Source organism: Pongo abelii, chromosome 1 (assembly GCF_028885655.2).
Source record: "Pongo abelii isolate AG06213 chromosome 1, NHGRI_mPonAbe1-v2.0_pri, whole genome shotgun sequence".
In the NCBI taxonomy this organism is placed as follows: Eukaryota; Metazoa; Chordata; class Mammalia; order Primates; family Hominidae; genus Pongo; species Pongo abelii.
Genome location: NC_071985.2, coordinates 98829068 through 98855675, shown reverse-complemented (window position 1 = coordinate 98855675; position 26608 = coordinate 98829068). Strand labels below are relative to the sequence as shown.

At 53.1% G+C, this 26608-nt stretch overlaps 1 protein-coding gene across 3 annotated transcripts; it reads right to left on the bottom strand.

Annotated features, from left to right (window-relative positions):
• Positions 1-753: 753 nt before the first annotated feature.
• RORC (RAR related orphan receptor C) lies at positions 754-25667 on the bottom strand. Of its 3 annotated transcripts, none has more exon segments than NM_001132210.1 (11): positions 754-1139; positions 4950-5059; positions 6566-6676; positions 6849-6956; positions 7115-7247; positions 8203-8324; positions 8542-9054; positions 10293-10434; positions 10816-10901; positions 23071-23100; positions 25594-25667. In NM_001132210.1, coding segments are annotated over 11 exon segments (1557 nt in total). In that variant the 5' UTR covers positions 25634-25667; the 3' UTR covers positions 754-977.
• Between the last annotated feature and the right edge of the window lie 941 nt (positions 25668-26608).

Genomic DNA, 26608 nt, shown 5'->3' with positions numbered 1-26608 from the left:
GGTGGTGTTTGGATCACCCCAGGCCCAAGATCAGTGGACCGGAGCACCATGAAATGTTTGGGAGGGTCCCTCAGGATTAGGACTTTCCCCTGAGGCCTCTAGGCTCCTCCAAGCTGTGGCCTCAAGGATAAGAGAGATTGTGTCAGGTTCATGTGTCTCTGGAACTGCATGATTGCTGTTGAGTCTGTATGTGTTTCACCTGTGTATGGATATGTGTCTCTGATCAGATTTGTGCCAGCTCCTAAAGTCTATTTTTAAAGTGCACATAAGAAGTTTGAGTTTTAACTCTATGTCTGAGATGCTGTTGGCCTTCATTGTACCCTAGTCCCACACCCAAATCCCATAAAACAATTATCTCCAGCCTCTCATCCTCATCCCATCCATTTTTGGTTAGACCCCAGGTAAAGGGTAGGGTGCCCAAATACTTCCTTGCTGAGCTGGGAGGAAGGCAGAGGCAGAAAACGTAAAGCTCCAGATTCATTTTATACAGGTCCTTCTGGGCTCTCACTGCCAGTCTCTGAGCTTGATCCATCTCCCCAAGCCGAAGCCCAAAGGGAAATGCAATGAGGTATTTCAAAGGCTTATTCTTAGCTTCTGAGCTTCTGAATGAATTGTGTTCTATTCATCCAGGGAGCCCTGGATGCCCCTGTTTTCTTGAGGATGTCTTGGTCTCCCAGAAGTCCTTATATCCCAGCCACCCCACACCTTCCAGAAGCTGGGTGTGAAGGAATATGGGAAATGAGACAGGTCAAAGCTGAGGCTGGAGATGGTATTCTGCCAGCCCCACCCTCTGGCGATTGTCCCACTGCCAGGCCAGCCTGCTGACAGAAAGCCAGCCACAGCATCTGCTCACTTCCAAAGAGCTGGTGGGGACCACCCTCCAGGGTTCATGGGAAAGGAAAAGGCAGAGGGTGGAATGGGGTCCAGGGAGGTGGGCCAGCAGGCCATAGGGAGAGGCAAGGAGTCCCTCTTCCAGGTCACTTGGACAGCCCCACAGGTGACTCGGTTTCAGTGCTGAAGAGCTCCTTGTAGAGTGGAGGGAAAGTGGCTTGGACCACGATGGGGTGGAGGTGCTGGAAGATCTGCAGCCTTTCCACATGCTGGCTACACAGGCTCCGAAGCTTCCCCTTGGGTGGCAGCTGGATATGGGTTAATGGGGAAGGGAGGGTCAATACTTCAGCTCTCCTCAGAGCAAAGAAGTCCGCTCGTTCTTCCTGGGCTAGGACCAACCCTCCTTAACTTCCCCTTATGTACTTGGCACTTTGGCACCAGCCAAATCCCACTGGTAGAAGTATGTGTGTGTTCAGGACACTGGAGGGAAGCAAGAGTGGGTAGGGGACAGGTGAATGTTTTCTGGGTGAAGCCCTCAATTTATGTTCCCAATACTTCTAGAATGAACCTTGTCAAAGACTCTAATGTGCACTTCGTGCTTTTATAAGAGTGACTGTCTGTGACTCTTATTGCATGCTGTCACATGCCTCTGCCTTTGTGCATGTTGTTCCCCTCTTCCCATGACTAATCCTTACCCTCTAGTGTCACCTCTCCTAAGACTATTTCCTTAACTGCCCCCCATCTGGATTAATGGCCCTTCGTTTGGGCTTTCCTCTGTGTAGCACTTACTACAGTGCAGGAAAATGGTCCAATTTGTCTGCCTTCCCACCCTAGATTTCAGCTCCTTGGCTGAGGTCTCTCTTTCCCTGTCTCCTTTGTACCTATCATAATGCTTAGAACATGGCACATGCTTAATAACTCTTTGAACTAAACAGACTTTCTAAGCAGGCACCTAACACAGCAAGTAGCAAACCAATGCTGCCAGCACTCAGCCAAAGGGGAGATGAAAAAGGCACAGAAATCAGTGAGCAGACGGAGACAGGGAGACCTCACTGGAGCAAGGCTGAAAGAACAGTTCATCTCTTGCAGTCTCCTCTATAACCAAGGGGCTTAAAAATGTCTCTTGCCTGCCATTGCCTCCCTCCCCCAGCTTAGTTTCCTTGGAAAGAGGCAGTCAGGGAAAAGCAGGCAGCAGGGTGTGATCCCTTCAAATCTCCTGGATTCTTTCTCTTCCTCGCCACTGCTTTATTCTGAGCTTTTTTGGGCTATGGCAATAGCTTCCTTCATTCATTCAACAAATATTTGTTGAGAACCCATCTGAATCTGAGCTAGGCACTGTGATGGCCTCTAGTGATATATCAGATATATCAGTCAATAAAATATAATCTGTACCTTGATTAAATTTACATTCTGGTGAGGGGCCCAGAAAATAAATATGTAATGTGTCAGATAATAAGTTCTTCAAAGAAAACTAAAGATTTTTGTATGGGGTTACTGGTTAGGAAAAACCTCTCCCGAATGAAGAGATGGAGTAAGCCATTTGGAAAACTGGGGGAAGAACCCTCCAGGGACTACAATAGCAGGTACAAAAGCCCTGCGACTGGGTTTGATGTGTTCAAGGAATAGCAAGGAAGCAAGTGTGGCTGCAATGGGTGTTTGAAGGGGCAGTGGAAGATCAGGTGAGAAAAGAAGGCAGGGATCATGTTATGAGCCAGTTGACCATGACACAGACTCTAGATTTGATTCTCGGCATCACAGGCAGCTACAGGAGGGCTGAGAACAGGAGTCAAGGCCGGGTGTGGTGGTTCACACCTGTAATCCCAACACTTTGGGAAGCCAAGGTGGGCGGATCACCTGAGGTCAGGAGTGATCTCCTGACCAACATGATGAAACCCCTGGCCAACATGATGAAACCCCGTCTCTACTAAAAATACAAAAATTAGCCGGGCATGGTGGCACACCCCTGTAATCCCAGCTACTCAGGAGGCTGAGGCAGGAGAATCGCTTGAACCTGGGAGGTGGAGGTTGCAGTGAGCCGAGATCACACCACTGCACTCCAGCCTGGGCGACAGAGCAAGACTGCCTCAAAACAAACAAACAAACAAAACAAACAAACAACAACAACAAAAACAAGAAAAAAACCACAGGAGTGGGGCATGATGAGATTGCATTTTTAAAAGGGCTACCGTGGGTGCTGAGTAGGTATGGTGTGGTTGCTACAGGGCAGATGAGGGTGGAACAGGGGCTCAGTTAGGAGGCCTCTCTTAAAGTCCAAGTGAGAGCTGAGAGCTGGCAGGGGCCGGGGTGGTGGTAACAGTAGGGAAGGTGATGTATTTTGAAAGCAGATCCAACCAGATTTGCTTTCCAATTGCTCTCCCAGATTCCTGTCTCTCCTCCTTCAAATCCATCCTGTAGCAGATTAAAGTTCAAGTTCTTCAGAGCACAGACTGTGTAAGTCATTGCTGTATCCTTAACACCCAGCCCTGTGCCTGGCACATAGCAAAGGCCTGCTTGAATAATTACATAAATGGTTCCTTTATACTGGTTCCAAAGTAAATTGCCTAAATGACAGCTCTGATTGTGTCATTTTTCTAGCCTTTGGAGCTCCCTGTGGCCTAGAAATAAAGCTTTAACTCTTATATGGCATTGAAAGTCCTCTCTGATTTGCCCCTGACCTAATTTTCAAGCTGATCATCTGGTGCTCTTCTGCCCCATCAGTCTATCCCAGCTCCTGATTTTACACTTTAGTGAGGATGTACCATGAGCGATTCTCCACATACACACTATTTTACCTCCTTATTTTTGCTCCTGCTGTTCTTGGTCTTCATTGTACCCTAGTCCCACACTCAAATCTCATAAAACAATTATCCCCAGCCTCTCATACTTGTCTCATCCATTTTTTTGGTTAAACCCCAGGAAAAGGATTTTTTTTCTTTTTTTTTTTCTTTTTTTTTTTTGCTCCTATTGTTCCCCAAGCCTGGAATGCCTGCCCCACCCCCATGAATGCCTGTTAAAATCTTAAATCATTCATGGCCTAGTATAAATGTCATCTTCCCTGGGAAGTATTTATGACCCACTCCTTTTACCCCCAAATTATTTTTAATCCCTGTTTTATACTCTCATAACATTTTCCTGGTGTCTCTTATTACAGTTATACATAAAGGACACACAGATAGAAAGAGCACAAAGAGCACTGGGATTCAATCTTGCATTTAAGTCAATGAAGTCCCCTGATAAGCTACAAGGAGATTTTTTTGTTTTTTTTAGAGCACTGGGATTCAATCTTGCATTTAAGTCACTGAAGTCCCCTGATAAGCTACAAGGAGATTTTTTTTTTTTTTTTTGAGACAGAGTTTGCTCTTGTTGCCCAGGCTGGAGTACAATGGCACAATCTTGGCTCACTGCAACATCTGCCTCCTGGTTTCAAGCGATTATCCTGCCTCAGCCTCCCAAGTAGCTGGGTCTACAGGCGCCTGCCACCATGCCTGGCTAATTTTTTTTAGTTTTAGTAGAGATGGGGTTTCACCATGTTAGTCAGCTGGTCTTGAACTCCTGACCTCAGGTGATCCGCCCGCCTTGGCCTCCCAAAGTGTTGGGATTACAGGTGTGAGCCACTGCGCCCGGCTGCTACACAGGGAGATTTGAACACCCGTCCTATTGACTGGGTTGCCATGAGGATGAGAAAGCATGTCAGCAAAAGCACTCTGTTAATTGCATTATTATTATATCACATACCACATTCTACTCTATGTTAGAGTTAGTGATACACAGATCTCTTCTTCATACCAGATTAAAATCTCTTGGTGGGGGCAGCAACCAAATCTCTGTATCTTTCCACAATGCCTTGTACAAGCAGGTGCTGGGTAAGTGCTGGCTATATTAAACTGAATTGTTCCCTGGAGGTCCCTCCCAATTCCAGGCCCTCTAACTTTCCAGTCTTTATGCACATGGAAGTAGCTGTTCATTCCCTTAGTTTCCACTGCTGATGCAAGCTCTGTAACAGAGCGTGGTACTCCCGCACTCCCTCCTCTGTACCCACAGACCCCGGCCCTCACAAACTCTGATGTCACAGAGCTGGCGATGGGCCTGGCCTCTTCTACCCCAGGGACTGCTCCTACCTTTGCCAGGATGCTTTGGCGATGAGTCTTGCAGAGATGATGATGAAAGGCCAGCTCCAGATTGTACTGCAGCTGTTCTACTTTCCTTTTCTCTTGGAGCCCTGGCCGGTCTGGAGGAGGGGGTGGGACCGTAATGAGAACAAGAAAGAATATGGACATTAACTCCCAACAAAAGGGTGTATCTTTTTGGACATCTGTGCTGGATAGAGGTCTTCTAAGCTGAGCGCGTACATGTGTGTGCCTTGGTTTGATAATGGTAAGCTCTGGGACGCTGGGCTTGGCTAGCTGTCTACAAGGAAAACTGGGAAGAGATGAAAAGTATGAGAATTTCTGATCTCCTGACTCCAAGCTACCTTTTCCCTGGTAACCTGATATTCCACATAGCTCATTCAATGCTAGGCACTAGGATTCTGTCATAGGGGGAACAAGAGTTGGAAAAGAGCTCCCCCGTGTACGAAAAAGGCTCCTGGTAGGAGGTGGCCTTCCTGAAGGTGCCTAGGCCTGCACCAGGGGGCTTGCAGCAATCTGTGACTAACTTTTGCCCTGATTCTATAAAATACCCAGAAGTCATCTTTAAAGTTTTTATCTTCTAGTTTTAGGGGCATATTTAGGTGTCCACTCACTGGCAGAGCCAGAAGACTGATAGTCTCGATCTGCAAACCCAGGTTAGCAGCTTGACCCACTTCCCTAGGTTCTCTGAATATTTAGCATTCAGCTGGCTCAGCCCAGCTACTCCATGCCAGGGGAGTGGATAGGATATCCAGAGTCTTCCTATTATAGGCATACAGCCTTAAAATTAGTTCACAGAGAGCAGTGATTCTTAATCTTGGTGGCCTGGGGGTGGCTGTTAAAATTCAGTGCACCCCTGATCAATTACATATGATCCCAGTCTTATGATGATTTGACATACTATTTTTTGATTTTATGTTGGTGAGAAAGCCACTTGCATTCAGTAGAAACCATACTTTTAATACCCATGCAACCATTCTGCTGTTCACTTTTAGAACCATATTCAATAAATTACATGAGCTATTCAACACCTTATTATAAAATAGGCTTTGTGCTATATGCTTTTGCCAGACTGTAGGCTAATGTAAGCATTCTGAGCACGTTTAAGATAGGCTAGGCTAAGCTATGACATTCAGTGGGTTAGGCGTGCAATTTCAACTTACCATATTTTCAACTTATGATAGGTTTATTGGGACATAACCCCATCATAAGTCACGGAGCACATGTACACTGGAATCTCTGGAAGTGGGACCCAGGCAGCAATAGTTTTTAAAGCTCCCCAGGTGATTCTGATGTGTGCTATAATGAAATCACTGCCATAGACTAACAATCAGATACATTTTTGTCAGGAAAGTCGCTCATTTCCTCTCAACCTCATTTCTCCTCACTTCCCACAACCCCACCTTATGCTGCTCTTGTCCCTCTCTGAGAGTCCTCTGAATCTTTATTTTAACTCATTCTATTTTATAGCAATACTGAGTAGGGCTCATTCTGCTATTTAAAGCAATTTCCCAGATTTAACCACATCTGAAGGTCTAGACTCTTCTTCGATATCTGCCATGCCCCTGCCACCTGAATGTCCTTCACCCAAGCCCAGCGACACTCACAGGCATTGATGAGAACAAGGGCTGTGTAGAGGGCAATCTCGTCCTCGGAAAAGTGCAAGGCACTTAGGGAGTGGGAGAAGTCAAAGATGGAGCTGATGAGCTCGCTGCAGCCTGATGGAGTGGAAATGAGAAAAGTGAGAGAGTGGCTGGAGCGATGGTGCCCGAGGACACCGCCCTTATGATGTTTAGAGCAGAGGGGGCAATTCGCCCTGAAAAGAGGGTCACAAAGCTTTGCCTGGGGTTGGCATCAGAATCTTCTCTCTCATTTCTCCCTGCCCCTCACCCAAGGCTCGGAACAGCTCCATGCCACCGTATTTGCCTTCAAAAAAGACCGTGCGGTTGTCAGCATTGTAGGCCCGGCACATCCTAACCAGCACCACTTCCATTGCTCCTGGGCAGTGGGGAGAGAAGATGCAGGGACAGTGTCAAGCAAAGCCAGAGTCTGACTCTGTCCCCCTGATTTCCTTAAGCCACCTCCCTCCACTTGGCTCTGCCCCATGCCGTGCTCTGTCCCCTTGCCCCCGGGCCTGCCCACCCATCCCTGGGCACCTGCTTTGAGAAGCACAATCTGGTCATTCTGGCAGAGCTCCATAAAGCCTGAGAGCCTCTTGGCGAACTCCACCACGTACTGAATGGCCTCGGTGAGGTGGTGGGCACAGCGTTCCCACATCTCCCACATGGACTGCAGGGAAGGAGGAGGGTCCCGCTGTAGCGCTCTGTGTGGCCCTGTGATCCTCCTGAGCCCTGGAGCCCCACCTAATAAACTGCAAGGGGTAGGCTCTGAACGCCTATGTTCTCAACTAGCATTTTCAAAAGCCTGGTCTTAGCACAAATGCACAGATTCCTGCCAGTGAGTCCCACACACTGAGCACCCACCGGCTGCTGACACCGAGTTAGCTGTTGTGAGGGAATCAAAAAACTATGAGATACAGCTTTGCCCTCCAACAAGGTACATCTTGCTGAGGTGAACAGGACATACTGCTGCCCCTTCCCCCACAAAGGTTATGCCCAAGGTCTCAATAACCTAGAGAAGCAAATGTGAAGTGCCAAACGAGTGTGTTTAGAGCAGGTGGTATCATGAGAGTGTGATCGAAAAGGCAGCATAAGTTTTGGAGCCTGATGAATCTGAATTTGACTTTGGTTCCACCACTTTGTGACTTTGAGGAAATCTATTAATCCCTCTAGGCTCAGTTTCTGTCTGTTAAAAGTAGGAATAAATGTCACCCTCATAGGTTGGTTGTGGTAGGGGCTGAGGATAATTTACATAAAGCATTTAGCACAATGCCTGGCAGAGAAGGGGTGTTAACAAATGGTAATCAGGGTTCTGATTATTGTTATTGTTGATGGAAGAGGAGGAAGGAGGGTGCACCAAGGTCTGCATGGTAGAGGAGGTAGGATGAAGGCCAGGTACAATTTTAATAGGCAAGAACTAAGGAAAAGCGCTCATCCATCTGCTGGGGTGTAGACAGATACACACATTCAAGACTGTACATAGAAGGTGTGCACATGTTTGTTGGCCAGCCTGTGTCTGTGATGTCCCACCCTGCCCCAGGACCCAGGCGTGTGCAGGTAGCCATCTCTGAACTCTCCCCGTGGGGGTGGGATATGTTGCCTTCCTGCAGGTCTCCTGGCCTCACCTTCCTCTGGTAGCCAGTCACTTCCTCCCGGGAGAAGATGTTGGAGCGCTGCCGCAGCAGGTCCTCCAGCCGCAGCTGGCATGTCTCCCTGTAGGACTTGCAGACACTCTGCACCAGGTGCTCTGGGGCCGGAGAAGGAAGGCATGGCTTGATCTCAGCCAGCTCCTATGCCTACCCACGCAAGGGCACTTCTCAGCCTGGCCTGGCCTGCTCCGCCTCCTCCCTCCGCCCCTCGTCTGGACCCCTCAATTCCCTCAGGCGCATGTTTGATTGATATGGGGTGCTGGTGGAAACCCCTCCCTCATCTCTACCACCCTCTCCACCTCCCCAGCTGCTCACCTATCTCTGTCAGGGAGGCATAGGGTGCCTCCGGTGTGCTGCGGAAACTGGGGCTGCCGTAGCTGTCTGGGCCCTGTCCCAGTTCCCCAAGCCCAGGATGCCTGTGTTCCTCAAAACGAAGTCCACATCGGTCAGGGGTCAGCTGGCTGCCTGTGCTATAGAAGCTCTCTCTGCCCTCAGCCTTGCCCCGCTCAGGGCTGTATTCAAGGTGGCATGAGGCCCCATTGAGCCCTGCCTTGGCCAAGTTGTTGGAATATGAGGGCCCAGAGCCTGAGGCTTTCAGGAGGCCAGGGGGACAGGCAGAAGCCTCAGGCAGGTCAGGCGAGGAGCCCAGGGGCAGCTGCCCGTCTGGGAGCCCCAAGGTGTAGGTGAGGGTATCTGCTCCTTGGGCCCCTGCTGGAGGGGTCTTGACCACTGGTTCCTGTTGCTGCTGTTGCCGCTGCTGCAGCTGTTTCTGCACTTCTGCATGCAGGCTGTCCCTCTGCTTCTTGGACATGCGGCCGAACTTGACAGCTGAAAGAGGTCCAGGGACCAGGGGTTTATGAGGCAGGAGAACATGGCACAGGGCAGGGTCAGCAGGCATTTGGTCATTAAAGGATTAACTTGCTGCTCTCTGAATGGCTGACTCCAAGCACAGCTTCTCTAGCCTTTAGGGAACTTATGCTCAAGACCCCGTCCACCTCTCACTCTTGTTTGCTTCTGGGGTCTGTCCAGCCTGCCATTTCAATCTGCTAAGCAAAATCTTCTAAGTTCTAAATCAGATTTGAATCATGGCAGAATTCAAGCAATGAGTCTAGGCTGGGGATTCTGGCCTCCAGATATTGGGGCTGGGGGTGGTCGAGCAGAGGGCCTCCAGCTGTATTGGGGTCACCTCGCCTTTTTGGGAGGGTCGGAGGAAGAAGAGAGCTGAGAACACAGGTCTCCCTGTGGTCAGGCCTGCAGGCTCCCTGGTGACCTAGATACTCACCACAGCCCAACCCGGGCTCCGCGGCTTGTTTCTGAACATCCTCTTCTGCTCTCTCTTTCCTGCCTTTTTACTCCCCCCGCCACCCCTCCCAGGTGTGGGGGCACAGCCCCTCGCCCCGCCTGCCCCTTTGCACCCCTGCGTGCTTCCTTTTGCTTTGTTATTTTGGGCACTGAAAAGTGCTGACGGGCTCCTTCTGGCTCCTCATCACCTCATGCCCCCCCAGCTCCACCCTAGGCTCCTTCTGTGGTGGTGGAGGTGTGCAGGGGGACCGGTGAGGAGGTGGTGGGTGAGGAGGGTGGATAAGGCACCAGGAACACCAGCCCTCCCCCACGACCACCCTCTGGTTGTTCTCAGGCCAATTCTGTTTCCATTCGTGGCTATAGTCCTGTGTCCAAGTATGGGAATGGGGGACTAGGAAAGGAGATAGAGCTAGAACTACAACAACGGGGTAGCAGGGGAAGGTGCCAGAGCTGCATGGGAGCCGGGCCAGAGGGAAGCAGAGTGAGGAGAATTCATTCCAAGTAAGAAGAGGTGAAGAGGTATGGGACCGTGGAAAGAGGAGGTTTGTTCTAGCAAAGTCTAAAGCTGGGGACTCCAAAGAACTTTGATGGGGGTGACCCATCCATCCCTGCAGGGGAGGAGACGAAGGGTTGTAAGGGGGAGGAATGGAGAGGAGACCAGAGGACAGGCAGTCTTGCAGGTTAAGCCTTGTCTAGCTCAGCAGGTCAGGCTGCCCCTCTGGAGACACCAGGAAAACCCCAGGGGGCTGTCGACTTGGCCTCACCATCTCGGGACATGCCCAGCGCCAGGCATTTCTGCAGACGGCAGTGCTGGCATCGGTTTCGGCTGGTGCGGTCGATGGGGCAGTTCTGCTGACGGGTGCAGGAGTAGGCCGCGTTACAGCGCTGGCTCCGGCGGAAGAAGCCCTGGGGAAAGCAGGTGGAGGGCAAGACTGCTTATCCTGGTCAGGCCCAGCTCACTCACAAAGGCCTCCAGCCCACAAGCTCTGGCAGCTTTTCTACATCCCACGACCTGTCAGTTTTCTCTCTCCTCCATCTATTTGTGTAATTGCAATTTATCCTGTAGTCGTTTCCCCAGCTTAAGACAGGGCCCTGCCAGTGTTGAGGGCCCTGCAGGGAGGCGCTACTCAAGCATTTTCCTGGCTGCCCAGGAGATCATCCCTGGAGTCAGAACAAAGGCCATTAAGCCCCTTGTTTATCTCTAAGGAGACGCTGTGCGTGTGTGTGTGTGTGTGCGCTTGTGTATGCACACGCACACATGCATGCATACACATGCCTACGACTCACCTTGCACCCCTCACAGGTGATAACCCCGTAGTGGATCCCAGACGACTTGTCCCCACAGATTTTGCAAGGGATCACTTCAATTTGTGCTGGAAGAGAGAAAGAGAAGTAGGTCAGCCCAGGAGCCTTTTCTGCATTCAACCACCATGTACCTGGGCTGCAGATACAGGTACCTGGTGCTTCCCCTACTTCTCCAACCAGCTCCAGCTTGCTGTTTCCCGCTTGCAAAATGGAAGGGGAAGTGAAATGCCAAATGCTTCTCAGCACAGGGTGTGAGGAAGCTGTGTTTGTTTCACAGAGGAGGGGAGTGTTGAGGGGTAGCCGGGAGTTGTATCAGTGCTATGGAGGCAGAGAAAGCAGCTGCAGAGGGGCCACCTGCTCAGCCCTTCGAGTTGAAAAGCTCCAGTTGCCTCCCTCCCGCCTTGGGACATAGGACTCCTCACTGCCTCACAACACCTGCTTCCCGCCCAAGGGGCTTCCTCTGTGCCTCCCTCCCCCACTGGGGCTCAGCTCCCATGGGCAGAGTGTAGGGTATAACAGGAAGATGTGGTACACAAGGGGTGGAGGATAGGCAGAGATGCCAGTCCTTCCCAGCCAGACAGTGAAGGCTCAGGGAGGTGCTATACAGAGACAGGGTGAAGGGGTGGCAGGGAGGAGCCCAGGAAACTGGGGCTCAACACCCCAGCTCTGCTGGATGCCTGAGAGCCCAGGGAAAGAATTAGCCAGGGCTCTTAGGCTCTTGGCCCCAGAGCAGAGAGAGGGTGGCTTTGTGTACATCCGTGTGTCTGAGTGTGAACACTTATGTTTGTACAAAGGTATCTGTATCCACTTGTGTGAACATGAATCATCAATGTTAAAAATGGCTGAGACTAGAGACCATCTCATTCAACCTCTTCATTTACCGATGAAGAACGAAGCCAGATAAGGCAAAGCGGTTGGGCCAGGGTCATAGGCTAGTTTGCCTGAGAGCTGGGTCTACACCCCAGTTCCCCTGAGCTTTCCATTATTCTGTTCCTGTGTACCTGTCTTTTGGGGTACACATTTCAGTGGGCATGTTTGAAGGTGTGCTTGTGCGTGTGCATATGCAAGAAAAGTACGTGTCATTTGTGAGCCTACGACATATCTGGTTGCTCCTGCGTCCACACGTGCATATTTGTATATTAGCGTCTGCTCATGGGGCACTAGGACCCCAGGTTCTCTCTCCCACTGAACTCACTGTAACCTGTACCTGCTTCCCCACCCCTGTGGTTTGCTGCTGGCCCTAGGCTCAGCTCTGCTTTGCCCTGTTCCTGTCAATGCCCACGACTCTCTGCTGAGCTTCATGGGACCACAGGAGGCCTTCTCCCAGCTCTTCCTTGAAAGGTAGCTGGGCAAAGCTTGGGATCCCTGGTTACTGTAGGTGTTTTTAGCATTTCCCAGAGCACATGGGTCTCTTTTCCACCATCACTGACCTGCTGCCTCCCCTCTGAGTGGGGAGCCTTGGGGCAGGACAGGCCAGAAAAGTGAAGAGAAGGGCCAAAGCCCCTTTTAATCTATTACATGTCTCCCACCAAAGGGGCAAAAGAAGTGGCAGCCTCTCTGGAGGGCGAATGTACATTGCTGTGAGCTCACCTCCAGTCCCTGGCCTGGACACTGGTCACATGTAGGGCCTGTTGATGTGAAGTAGGCAGGGAGACCAGGGCTTGCCCGCCATTCCCAAAAATATTATTTCCATCATTCTTAAACCATCATCCCTCAGGCCAGACTTGAGGTGAGTCAGAGGCAGTAGCTGCCCCCGACGGGGACAGGGCACATGGGTGTCTGAAATCCCTTCCTTAGCACTCAGTTCCTCACCCAACCCCCAGCCACATGTGCCTGCCCAGCAGCAAGCTTCCAGTGCTCACACTGTAAGCTGTGGTCCCCCCAGGACCAGGCGGTAAGTGAGTTTTCCAGGTTCTTTCCCGTAAATTAAGAGCAGATTTTAATGCACGGAGGGGAAGAGAGAATAAGAGGGCACTGGGTGTCTGGAACAGGGGCAGAAAATATGGGGGCCCCCATACTTCTAGTCACTTAGATTCTCCCTCTAGACCTGCGTTTTCTTGTCTGCAAGATCAGGCTAAAAGTATTATTGCCTGTCCATGGGGTGATTGTAGGTAACAGAGAGTAATGAAATGATATCACCCATGGAAAGCACTGTGTATTCAAGTTACTCCTGAGCAGAGGTCAGGCTGAGAAGCCCAGTGGGCCTGGCAAGGCTGAGAGGAGCACTCAGGCCCTGTGGACTCTGTTCTTGCCCAATACCTCCCCCTCCAACACTGCGGCATCTCTCTTTTCAGTGGCCTAAGACCAGAGATGGGAGAAACCAACGTGGGCCACCCAAAACAGTAAGCAGGAGGGAGATTAGGCCAAGCCACAGTGGGAACTCGGGCTCTGGCCCAGCAGTCAACCACAGGCCTCCCTGCCTCTTCCCTTCTCCAAGAGCCACATCCGCGTGCGTGTGTGTGCTGACCACATGGGTGACCCCAGACACATCTCCCTGCCCCATGCTTGACCCACTGCTGCTCCTGGCCCTAGGAACCTCACAACAGTGTCACCAAGACCTTGACCTTCTCATAGGAAGATGCGGCCAGTCAAGGACCCCCTTCGCAAATACCCATGTTTGGGGGACACCAAAGCCTTGGACTCCAGCCACCTGGTCAGCCCATCCTCCATCCTCCCAGTCCAAGACAGAATTACCCAGTGAGACAGGCACACAAGGCCAAAGACTCTGAGCTAGAATGTCAGACCCCCTAGCCTCACTGAGCTGGAGAGACCAAGAGGTTTGGGTCCAGGAAAAACAGAGACATAGATCTAGGGATGGAGAGACGGCTGCGGAAACACTGAAACACAGAAAATCCACGCTTGTATCCTGGCCTTTGCCCAACCCATGGCCCCCTCAGCACTTCAGGCCCTCTAGTCCTGCTCCCCTCTCCTTCCCCTGCCACCTGCACTCCCTTCAATGCCATCCACCCAAACCTCAGAAAGAAAGTACCAGTGCTGTGTACATGAGGGTGTGTGTTACTTGTAGAGAAGGGGTGGGGGAGAACGGGAAGGGGGCTGGTAGACTTGGGGGTTGGTGAGAGGAGCTGAAAACACCTCTGATGATAACTCACCTTCAAAAGCTACCCCTGGGAGACACGTCCCTGAAGCAGCAGGTGGTGGGAACTCAGATTGGGGAGAAAGAGCTGAGTAATCACAGGATTACTCAAACTGTTGCCCAGGAGCCAGGCCTGCCAGGAACTTACCATCTAAGGGCCTGCCAGTGCCAGGAACTAGAGCCAAGCAAAGGTCAGGAACCTCGAACCAGCCCCTGCACCACTGCTCCCATGGCAGCCCTAACTCTACCCTTGCCTGCTGTCTTGGAAAGATCTTTGCATCTCACCTGCAGCTCTCTCACTGTAGCTCTCTCCTGAGAGAGAGCTTTCTCCAAAAGAAAACTCCAATTCCACATGCTTCCAAAAGGAGAGACAAATGCCCAAATGCACCCGCCAGCTCCTTAAGTCATCTAATGACTGAATGACTATGGCTTTTTGCATCTCAAACAAGATTACCTGGGGATTTGAGGTGGGACTCAAGATTCTGCACTTTGGTCAGCTCTTAGTTGGTGCCTAAGCTTACTGGTCTTCAGCCTATACTTTGATAGCAAGAACTTAGTCCCTATTCCTGCCTTTTTGCCAGGCTGCTCCTTCCAGGGAGTGGGGCTGGGGTTGGCGATCTTTTCCTGAGCTCATTCTTGTATCTTTTCTGCCATCCAGTGTGATCTCTAAAACTTCATTCTGAGACAATACTAGAAAAAGAAACTGAATCTCCTCTGGATTGCTTTAGAGACTGAAGTACCCCCAGGAGCATCGTAGTAGCTCCTCCTATGAGGGGAAATACGGTAGAGGCAAAGTCCTCCATCCTCCTCTAATCGAGCCTCTCACAGCTGTGAGATTCAGTGATAGTGCTTTGAGTACTTCCAGAGCCTGGCCCTGTGCCAGCTTAGGAAGCCAACCCTGGGCCCTGTCCAGGTGCCCTATGCCACAGAGAGGAAGTGGTAGGAGCAGGGGAGGGGCTGCAACCCAGGGGGATCTCTCCCCTCAAACCCCAGAATCACCACCCCGCCACCATCATGGTAGAGAATGCGTTCACACAGAGAAACCCCGGGGTCCTCATCTCCTCCTGGTGCCTCGTCAATCTAGAGCTGGGCCTTTTCCTCTCCTCTTTCTCTCTCCCTTTTCTCCAGTGGGATACTGGTTAGGGAGAAAGGATAATGATAGACATAAGCATTGGCTGAATTCTTACTCTGTGCCAGGCTTTACATGCATTTTCATTTAATGATCACAACAACCCTGTGAAGTAGGCCCTGCTAGTATCATCCTCATCTTACAGATGAGAAAACTGAGGCCTAGAGAGAATAAGCAGCTTGACTAAGGTCACACAGCCAGAAGTGGCAGATCTGGCATTTGAACCTAGATCTCTGTAATTCTGCAGCCAGTGCCCTCAAGCCTTAAGCTATATACTTTATGAGGATAAGACGCCCAAATGCACACTGGAGACCTGGGTAGAGGACATGGTTATTTGGCTGTAGGGGAAAAAGTGTGAGGTGAGTGTGGTGGTCTAGGAGCAGAATTCACAGAGGAACCCCACAGAACTAAAGCCAGGACTCCTGTGTGTATAAAGATCCCAAGAGATATTATTCCCTCTGTCCCAACTCTTCCTCTGAGGTCCCAGCCTCCTCCTGCCCTTACCCCTTTCTCTAAGGCCAAGTGGGACGACTTATATATCCCAACAGGGTTCCCGGGGACTCCTCGGGAACACCACAGCCCCTTTAGGGTATAGACTAGGTTTCCATACATCTTGGTATGCCTCTCTTTGCAGAATGAGTGAATGAGTGAGAAAGAGGAATGCATCTCTTTCCTTAGCTTGAGCTCCTCCTCTCCCCACAGCCAGAACTCTCTGTCTCGATCCCCACCGAGACCACAGCTCCGGTCAGGGGTCACTTGAACACCCCAACCTGTCACCAGCCTCCCTCCTTTCTCAGCTCTCAGTTCCCCCAGCTTCTGCAAAGCTGGAAACCAAGGTGGTGGCACCACAGGGGAGCGGGAGCGGGAGGGCTGGGTGGGGGCTGGGGGAGAAGCGGTTCTACCTGGTGAACACTCCCCCCGGCCCAGGCCAGGGCCCTCACCACAGCTCCTGGTGAGAATTTTCTGCTGAAACACCCAGATCCTGGGGCTGAGAAAATAGTGAAGCTAAAACTCAGGTGGGCGAGGGAGAGTCTGGGGTTTTGAAAAGCCATGAATGACAGCCAACCAGCCACCCGAAACCCCCTCCTGGTGCCTCCGCCACCCCCGCAGTCTGGGACTGGAGAAAGGCGAGTGAAAACAACCAGTGAATGGGGGAGGGGATGAATCACTAGGAGGAAGCTCTGGCGAGTGGGAGCCCAGACGTCACCATCAGCACCTTCCCTGCCTTCAGGGCCATCTGTCCCCCATCCCAGAGTACCTTTGCTGCTCCAGGAGGGTAGTGGACCCAGAAAGACCTTGGCTCTGGCCCTGAGGCCCTGCCTTGTTACTGTCCCTCTCGCAAAATAGATATCTCCATCCTTTCTGAGCCTCAGAGCCCCAGGCAAGGGGCTGCACTGCAGCACCAGGCGTGGAGGTGAGACCTCAGAAAGGACTAGCTATATGGGAACGGGAGCACGGGCCTTGGGCTGCCTGCCTGGGAGAGACCTTAGCCCTTAGAAAGTCCTGTTCCCTGTTTGTCAGCAGCACAGAGGCAGGGGACGGGGAGGAGCCCTTGGTAGGGACCGAATATTTTTATCGTGCTGGGACAAGCTGAGTCTTTTCAGAGTCTAGCACCTTGGGCTCGGTGGTTTGGTATTTCTGTTAGGAATGGGAAGACGGGGAAAGAGAAGGGTGCTGGAGTGATGCAAGGAAGGAAGAAGCCCTTCACGGAGTCCTAAGACGGCCCTGGGCTCTCAGGGTGATATCTGTGTACCCTGGGGACTTGGAGTCCTTTCTGGCCCACTGTTCCTCATGATCATGACCAAACCTAAGAAAGATCAGCTCATAGACAGTGACCTCGCACCCCTCGGCCTCCCACCTCCCCATCCAGGCCAAATGACAGGGCCTGAGTGCCTATTGGCGCCATGCTGGCCATGCCCTTAGGGGAAGATGTCTGGGCTACCCTCAGTCTGGCTGGCTGTGAGTCTCTTTGGAGTACAGACACATTATCTCCACTTGACAGCAGCAGGTCGGATGGCAGGGTGCTGGTGCCATCCTTGTCAGAGCCGCCCTACTTCCCCCTTACCGCTTGCCTAGACCCTGTGTCTCCCTGTCTTCCCTTTACCGCCAGTTATCTTTTCTCTCCGCCTCTCCCTGTGTCTATGTGCCTTGTGATCTTCTGCACTCCAGCTCTGTTTCTGGGCTTCACACCTTCATGTTTGTTTGTTTAAGAGACAGAGTCTCGCTCTGTCACCTAAGCTAGGGTGCCGTGACATTGATCATAGCTCACTGCAGCCTTGAACTCCTGGGCTCAAACGATCCTCCTGCCTCAGTCTCCTGAGTAGCTGGGACTACAGGTACATGCCACCATGCCTAGCTAATTAAAAAAAATTTTTTTGTAGGGACAGCGGCTCACTTTGTTGCCCAGGCTGGTCTCAAACTCCTGGCCTCAAGCCTCAGCCTCCCGAAGTGGGATTATAGGCATGAGCCACCGTGCCCGGCCGCACCTCCATGTGTTTGGCTCTATTGGTGTTTCTCCATCCACACCTCCAGCTGGACATTACTTTCTCCCCAGGTGTTCCAGAAACCTGCCCTTTGAGTTAGGCCTCTGCATCTCTCCTTATTTCTTGATCTGTTTCTGCTCCTTTTGTTGGGCCCTTGGTCTCTGGGTGTGTCACAGTCCCAAGCCCCATGTGCTTTGACTCTCACCATCGGCGGTTGGAGGGGCTGGTGGTGGTTGGCACTCATTGGGGTCAGATAACTTGGGGCTATGAGATACCTGTAAATGTCCAAGTGAGAAGGACCAGTGGCACTGACCGCCTCATTGGAGGAGGCCCTCTCTCCTACTTCCCAGCCTGGGTGGGGCTGTGTGTGTGGTGGGGGTGGGAATAATGGAGAGCTGGCCAAGTGTCTCCCTTGGCCCCTGCTGGGGACTCCCGCCCCGCTGCTGGGCTAGAAGCACACCTAGTCATTTCATCCCAGGGTTGATTTGCTCATTAGGGGCCATCTCTGGGAAGACCAGTCTGCCAGCATTTGCTGCTAATAGAGAGAAGCTAGAAGGGAAACTGAAGCTCCAGGGGGCCCTTTCCTCTGTGTAGAAGCTGTTGGCTCTTCTCTCCAGCCCTCCTTATCCACCCCAGCTCATATGCCTGCACTGTGGCCTCAGTCCCCATCACAGAAGTGGAATTCTTTTCTTTCCTTGGTTTCCCTTCCTTCTAACCTCTGGGAGAGCTGAGTCTCCTTCACCACCATTGGGGATGCCCGCCTCAGGGCACTGTGCTCTCTCTTGGCCCTGGGCCTTTGGAACTGGGAGACTCTCCATAGTTGGTTTTGTTGTTCTATCTTAAAATTCACCTCCCTTGTTTTGCAGATGGTAGACCAGGGCCCAGTGACTTGGCTTGTCTAAGTCTATATGGCTAGCCAGTGACAGGCGGCACAAGAGCCTGGTCTTACACTGTCAGTCCAGGGGTCTTTCCAGGACTCAATACGGCCTCCCTTCTGTGGCTTGTGGGAAGACCCCAGGTTGAAGCTGCGGCTGCCTCAGGCCTCAGCCATAGGGGCACGGGGCTTCCCTTTTCCTCCTTCACCTTGTGCTCTGAGAGCTTCTCTGGCTTCCCTGGCTTCCCTTTACAACAAGTACAGGGGACTTCCTGAGGTTGCCCACCCTTGCTCTGCTGGAAGGCACAGGAACCCCAGACATCTGCCCACCAACTGTTGGCCCAGGGCTCCAAGCCAGGAAAAGGGTGAGGCCGAGGTCTTTCCAATCCCATCTCCATTGCCTTGCTTCCCCCGTCAAATGGGTAACTGACCCTGGAGAACCACACACACACACACACCTGCCCCCCACACACACACCCCGCACACACACACACACACACACACACACACACACACGCAGGCATGTGCCCGGGTGCACGCTGACTGGATTCCACATAGCCCTCATGTCCCTGGGTTGGGCAGAAAGCCTGGTGGCTTTGAGGCCTGGACGCGGGGATTCTGTGCCCTGCTGCCTGCCAACCTCAGTTGACTCTCGCCGTCCTGTTGCTTCAGAGCACAGCAACTGCTCTGGCCTCCTTTTACTCACAAGCAGGCTGGAGGCACAGAGAGAAACACTGTAACAAGGGAAACACTGTAACACTGTAACAGGAGAGTGCGTTCAGGGCCCCTAGTAATTACCAGCCCCCATCAGATACCAGCTGTGTAACGTTGGGTGAAGTACGCAGCCTCCTTGGCTCTCAGTCTTTTTGTAAAATGAGGGGCCTGGATACCTCAGATACTCTTGGAGGTTCTTTTTGGAACTCAGGAATTCCTCAACAGTCCTCTTACCATTGCTGCTGTCAGGGAGCCGCCTGGCCAGCAGGACTCCCCAGCTGCTCCACCCATCTCCCAACAGATCTTGACCTTGACCAGTACGCACCCTGCCAGGGAGGAGCACTCAGCTTTGCTCACACTGTTCCCAAGACATCCTCCTTTCCAGAGGGGTGACGACAGGGTCCAGGCTCCCCCGCCCCCAGGTGGCCCCATTCACTTACTTCTCATGACTGAGCCTTAGCTCTGCCGGCCTTGGCTCCCTGTCCTTCTCAGCAGGGGGTGGTCCAGGAGTGGGGTGCAGCTGGTGGCAGAGGCGGGGCGAGGCCCTCTCAGCAGCACCTCCGCCTGAAGCTCTGCACCTAGCTCTCTCCCCCAGTGCTTCTGGGCTGGGGGGTTTAAGCTCTGCACCACACAGGTGGCCAAGTGACAACCCCCCACCCCACCCCCAAGGGGTGCAGTGAGTAGGATGACAGGCGCCCCACGTGGCCAATCTGGGCCTGGGGCAGGGTGTGAGGGGAGGGGCAGCCAATCGTAGGGGGCGTTGGAAAATTCCAAAACCACATGCGACAGCCACACGCGGTAAAAGCTGTTTCCACCCGCCAGGGTAGTTCTGGCTGGGGAGCCGGAATGGAGCTCACATGAGCCTGAGGCCAAGTTTCTACTCCTCCTTCCCCTGAGGACCTTCCAAGCCTGACCCTCTTTGCCAGGTGACTTCAGGGACAGGGATGTTTTCAAAGGTAAGTCACAGGATGTCTGCCTGGGGTGGTGGCATGTGCCGCCTGACACCCTGTGGACTGCCAACAGCCATACCCAGTGGGGTGCAGCCTGGGGGGCTGTCCCACCACCCCCATGCCCACGCTCCTCCCTGCAGACACCACATATAACTTGCGGTAGGGAATACATAGAAATGATAGAAGCAGTAATAATCACCAGGCAAATACCTACAATCCCCAGAAGGAAATCAGAAATTTCCTTAGGAGCCAAACTGCTGAAATTGGAGTGTAGATAATGATCATCATCACCATCATCATACTCATAATCATAATAATAGTGCTTACTATTATGTGTCAGAAATGGTTCTCGATGTTTTATGTGGATTATCTAATCCTCACAAAATATGTGGGCCGGAGGCGGTGGCTCACGCCTGTAATCCCAGCACTTTGGGAGGCCGAGGCAGGTGGATCACCTCAAGTTAGGAGTTTGAGACCAGCCTGGCCAACATGGTGAAACCCCATCTCTACTAAAAATACAAAAATTAGCCAGGCATGGTGGCGAGCGCCTGTAGTGCCAGCTACTCGGGAGGCTGAGGCAGGAAAATCTCTTGAACCCGGGAGGTGGAGTTTGCAGTGAGCTGAGATAATGCCACTGCACTACAGCCTGGGCAACTGAGTAAGACTCTGTCTCAAAAAGAAAAAATAAAAAAACTTTATGAAGTAGCTACCATTATCCTCATTTCGAGGAGGAAAGTGAGACACAGAGAGGTTAAGTAACTTGCCCAAAGTTACACAGCTAGTAAGTGGCAGAGTCAGGATTCAAGCCCAGGCAGATTGGCTTCGGATCTCACTTGAAGGATGGGAGGGTTTCTCTGGTTCAAGTCTGCTTTTGAGGATGTCTCAGCCTGGGAGGTCCCTCGGTGTGTGAGTCTCCCTGGAGTGTTTTTTGGCCTGGGGGAGGGGGGTCGTTCTCAGGGGCCAAACAATTCCAGAGACCTTCTCAGCCTCTTAGGTGCTCTGTGGGGTACGTTGGCTTTGAGAGTCCCTCTTCAGGGCCCCTCAGTATTCAGGCTCCCTGTTGGTCTGGGGAGTTCCCCCGGGTTCCCCATCTTGGACCCCCATCTTGGGGTTCAATTCAGGAGCCAATTTTCAGAGTCTCTAGGCCTGGGGGAGGCCTTAATGTCTCCTGGATTCTGTGGGGCAAACTCCTGAGAGGTGTCTGATCTTGCTAGGACTCTAGACCCTCTCATCCAGGCACAGGCCTTTCCTTGCCTTCCTGGGCTTTCCTGGGGCTTCAGGAGCTGGCCCGTGGAGTCGGGGAGAGGCTGTCAGCCTGGATCCTCAGGACGACACTCTTGGGGTGGGGACACGAGGACCGGTGGGATGGGAAAGGGATAAGGAGGTATAGTCCTGGCTGAGGTTTCTGAGGTCAGGGCTTAAGGGTAGGGATAGGGTTTGACCTCTCCCAGTTCCTGCTGCTCCGAAAGTCCCCCTACTCCCCCCACCCACATGAGGTCCGTGACCCCCTCCCCCAGCTCACCCGCGTCACTCCCTGACCCGCTTTCCTCCCAGGGCCCTGCTCAGCATTTCCGTGGGGCCCTGTGGCTAGGGGCAGGCGAGACACTGATCAGGATTATGCTGAGCAAAGCAACCCCCACTCAGGAGGAGGTAGCATCCTGGATGGCCCTCAGCCTTGGGCTGCCCAGCTCAGGGAGAAGGGCAATGCTTTGCTCTCTGAGATGTCTCTACTTGGAACAGGGAGGCTCTAGACAATTTTGGCAGTGGGCGAGATGGCAGTGAGCTCTCAGGAGGAAATGGCAAGGCAGTCAAGGGATGGCTATGGAGAAATGGTGTGGCCACTCCTACCCTGGAGGGATCCTGTCGATTCAGGGACCCATGCTCACAGAAGGGCACGCATGGCCCTGATGGGCATAGCTTTGGGACTGTGTGCATTCTCTGGGGGACTAGCCTTTGCCACAACCTAGGAGAGGAGAGCTGATGTGCTGAGTGGTGCCTAGAGAGGATTCTTATTCACTAGTGTCCACTGGGAAGTCCTCTCTGAGTTCTAGTGCCCTTCTTACCTGCTGTAGTCTGGCTTTCAGGGCCCCAGGACACAGAGTGCCCCTGTCCATTCTGTTTCCTACAGAGATAAAGCTCTCCTGCTCTCTAGTCCTGCACAGGCTGGCTCCAGGCTTGTTCACACCTCAGGATGTGTTAACCACAGAGATGAACACCAAACCTGGCTCAGCACCACAAAGCTTGGTGCAGGCTGGGCACGGTGGCCCATGCCTGTAATCTCAGCACTTTGGGAGGCTGAGGGGGGTGGATCACAAGGTCAAGAGTTTGAGACCAGCCTGACCAACATGGTGAAACCCCGTCTGTACTAAAAATACAAAAATTAGCCAGGCGTGGTGGTGGGTGCCTGTAGTCCCAGCTACTCGAGAGGCTGAGGCAGGAGAATCCCTTGAACCTGGGAGGTGGAGGTTGCAGTGAGCCGAGATTGTGCCATTGTACTCCAGCCCCGGCGACAGTGCGAGACTCCATCTCAAAAAAAAAAAAAAAAAGAAAAACAAAAAGCCTGGTGCAGGTTCCCTGTCTCCCTTGGCAGCAATGCTGAGTTCCTGAGTTCCTGAGTCCACCCTGCCTCCGCACGCCCCCCCTACCTCTATCTCCTTCCTTCCCCGGCCTGGCAGTCAGCCCCCACCCCCTCCCATCTCCCTGCCTCTGTCCAGCATCTCTCCTCGCGTTTTTTCATAAGGCGATTCCCTTTTCCTTTGTTCTTTCCTGGTTTCTTTATAGCGTTTCCTTTCATGCTTCAGGCTTCTTCCTCATCTCCTCCCATTGCCCTGATCTGTGGTTTCCTCGCACCTCCCCTTGCTTTCCTGTTGCTTGCCATCTCTTCCTGACTCCTCCACCTCTGTCCAACCTCAGTCCCCTCACAGATCACTTGCTGAATTATTCTCCATCTCATTATGCCCCCGCCATTTTCTTGCCCCGGACCCCTTACTCACAGGTGTGGGTCTTCTTTGCAGCCAGCAGCTCTGTAAAGACAAGAGAGGGGGTTGACGTCAAAGGTTGAAGACCATGATGGGCTGAGACACTTCCCTCACTCCTAGGATCCCACTGCCACACTCCTTCCCTCAGAGCCTGGCATCTGAAGGGCAGGCAGGCCACCCCCTGCAGTGCCCCTCTTTCCTCCTCTGCCCTCGGGCCACACTGGCCCTCTTCCAGGTACCCAGAAGTGTCAGGCTCCTCACTGCCTCTGGGACTCCCCCAAGCTGCTCCTTTGCCTAGAATGCCTGTCCCTCCTGTACCCCTTAATCTAGCCAACTTCTCTTTCTCCCTCACGTCTCTGATTGTGTCTCTTCCTTGGAGAAGCCACACATACCCCCTTCCCCTACCCTTGTGCTGACACATTTAGCTCCTTGCATTTTATTTCCTGGCACTCACCATGTCACCAACTGTCACCTAACTGCTGTAATTGTGTCATTGTCTATGAAATGGGTCTTCCCTGCCAAATCGTAAAGCCCTGTGAAGGCAGGGACTGTGTCGGTCTTATTCACCTTGTAATTTCCAGAGGTGTCGGTCTTATTCACCTTGTAATTTCATTGGAGGTGCACAAGAAATATCCTACAGCCAGAGTTAAATCTCTGTGGGACTGAAATCTCTTGGTTGCTTATCTATGCCTGAAAACACCAGGGCTTCAGAGATGTGGGGGTTGGGAGTAGGGGGAGAGGATGTTTGGAGGAAGAGGAGAGGAGAGCTGCAAACACAGACCCCTCTCTGGCTTCCATGGGCCAGGCTTCCCTGGCCTACCAGCCTGAAGAGGAAGGCATCCCTTCTCTGCTGCTGCTGCATGGCCGGGTCTGGGTGGAGACTGGGCAGTAGGGAGCCTGAGTGGGTTGATGGGGGTCACACGGATACGCGGACCTCCAGGAGAAGCAGCCGTTGAGGGGAGGGCCTCAGCTGGAGCATGGTTGGTGGGGGGGGGTGGGTGTCACCCATTCATGCAGTTAGCATCTATGAAACACCTAGCCAGGGAGCCCCGGGAAAGAAGATTCCCTTGCCAGACCTTGGCCCATTTCCTACATCCACATGGCAGCTCATCACAGAGCACAGGGCCAGCCTTTTGTCTCAGAAAGCCCTTCAACCATGCCCTACACCCCCTATAGCTTCCCTAACCTCTGACACTGTTCTGTTATTTTTTTTCCTTCTGCTGTTCAGTCTTGACACCCGACACACACACACACACACACACGCACACACACACACAATGCCCTTCTGCCCGGGAGATGCTCCCCACTGGCAGGCCGTGGTCACTGGGCTGTGTGAAGGCGAGTGGCCTGATGGCCTGGTTCCTGCTGGGGTGAGGGAGGAGAAAAGACTGCCCCGAGGTGGCAAGGCCCCACCCAGCCCCGCCCATCTCCCCTTGCTCCTGCCTGGCCCCACCCAGCTTCCTCCCTGACGTGGCACCGGCTCCTGGCCTCTAGCCTTGCACCTCAGAGCAGTCCTGTGGTGGGGGTGCTCCCCTTGCTCACCCAGGCAGCCAATTCTTCCTCCACCAGTTGGCCCTGGAGCTTGGTGGCTGTGGCCCTCAAACTTTCCTCCTCCGTGCTCACAGCTGACCAAGCCTGTAGCCCTGCGATCCTGCTCTGAGGGGGTTCCTGACTTGGACCATGGGTGGGGCCAAGGACGGCCTGACATTCTGTCCTTCCCTGCTGACGGCCCAGTGCCCCACATTCTCTGCAGAGATGAAATCCCACACCCCTGGGTGACTGGCGAGGAAAGGACCAGGCTACATGGTCACGGGCAGCTGACAGGGTGTGGTTCCCCCTGCCACACTCCCCAAGTCCGTCACTCCTTAAAGGACAGGTTTCTCCACTGGTGAATGAACAGAAGGTGGAGCAGCCAGCCTCCCGGCCACTGCTGTCTGGGGTCCTGGCCAGATCAAGGAAGCAGTGTCCCTGTGCCTCCTGGGGCAGGCCCACACCTGGGAGGGCCTGTCCACATTCTGATCCCTTGCTGGGTGTAGATCTGGCTCCCCTGACTTGGCTCTTCCCTCCCCATCTACCCTCCAACCTGTTCCTTCCTTCTCCCGCTTCTCCCTTTCTTTCCTGTTTCTCTCCTTTTGCGATTTCTTCTCCTCTGTCATCTCCCCAGCCTCTCCTCCCGTTTCTCCTCTAGTTTCACTCCCTGCCAACCCAGGGCTTTCTCCTCTGCACTCTTGTCCCTCCCTCCCCTCCTCACTTCTTGCCCAGTCTTTTGCCACTTCTGCCCTCTGAACCTCCGGCAGTCTCTTCCACCTGCAGGCAGGGCCATGGGCCTCTTACCCCGTGAGGCTTGGTGCTGTCTCTGTGGGGCCCTGTCCATGGGGCAGCTCCCCTGGTGCCTCACTCCCTGCCAACCCAGGGCTTTCTCCTCTGCACTCTTGTCCCTCCCTCCCCTCCTCACTTCTTGCCCAGTCTTTTGCCACTTCTGCCCTCTGAACCTCCGGCAGTCTCTTCCACCTGCAGGCAGGGCCATGGGCCTCTTACCCCGTGAGGCTTGGTGCTGTCTCTGTGGGGCCCTGTCCATGGGGCAGCTCCCCTGGTGCCGTCCTGGCTGCCCTGGCTGCCCAGGAGGGCAGGGAGCAGGGCCCAGGGGAGGGAGGAGGGCGGAGGGTGGAAGGCGGGAGCACCTGGCCCTCCAGCAGGCAGGGAGAAGGAGTGGCTGGCAGAGTGTCCTGGCACCAGGAGGGGACATGAGGAGAGACCAGTGGACCAGCGCATGGAGTCTTGAGGAGAAACAAGACAGGAGAAAGGAAGGGAACTAGCATTTATTAATCACTTACTGTGTGCTGAGCCCTTTGCAGGACACTTTATGTAAATCCATGCTTTTACTTTGTGTAAATATTCACAATACCCACCACAGGAAAACATTATTATTCCAGATTGATCAGTGAGTGGAGGGATTCTCAGAGATATTACTGATTTTGCCCAAGGACTCACACAAGAACAATAAATGGTTGAGCTATGATTTGGACCCAAGTCTTTGTGACTTCAGAATCCTGTGATTTCTACCTACAACAGGCGACAGGCATAGGGGAGATGGAGAGGGCAGGTTTGGGGGACTGTGTCTCTTCTCTAGGATGCAGTGAGACTCCTCCCAGTGACTGTTCAGTTCCCTGTGGCCTCTGCCTGCTTGGCGCCTGCCCCTAACCCTTGCTGCTCTTGCCAGGACTCCCTGAGCCCCTGATGCTTCCACGTGCTCCTCATCTGTTGGGGCAAGGGGCAGGCCTGGAGGAGTGCCTGGAGGCAGAGAAGCCATGGTGGGGAAGAGGAGAGGAGAGATGCTGCACTGGACTCGTTGGGAGAAGGAGAGGCTCCCAGACCTAGTGGCCCACACTGAGGCCTGCAATGAAGGCTCTGAGTGGGGCCAAGAGGACGAGGCTTCTGGGGATCCTGGTGCTGCTTTTCTCCTGCATGGCCTGGGCCCAGAGTTTGATTAGCTGGGCCTGGCTCTCCTGGTTACCCAACAGGCAACTGGCCAGGGGCCAGGCTGCAGCAAGAG

What these genes read in the sequence shown, in the direction of transcription:
- RORC (XM_024252135.2), bottom strand. Translation starts at nt 24,799, where the DNA reads ATGTGGGGCACTGGGCCGTCAGCAGGGAAGGACAGAATGTCAGGCCGT. An exon ending in AGGAAGAATTGGCTGCCTGG is followed by an intron (nt 23,101 to 24,597) that starts GTGAGCAAGGGG and finishes TTGTCTTTACAG; the next exon opens with AGCTGCTGGCTGCAAAGAAG. An exon ending in TGACTGGCTACCAGAGGAAG is followed by an intron (nt 7,248 to 8,202) that starts GTGAGGCCAGGA and finishes CCTTCCCTGCAG; the next exon opens with TCCATGTGGGAGATGTGGGA.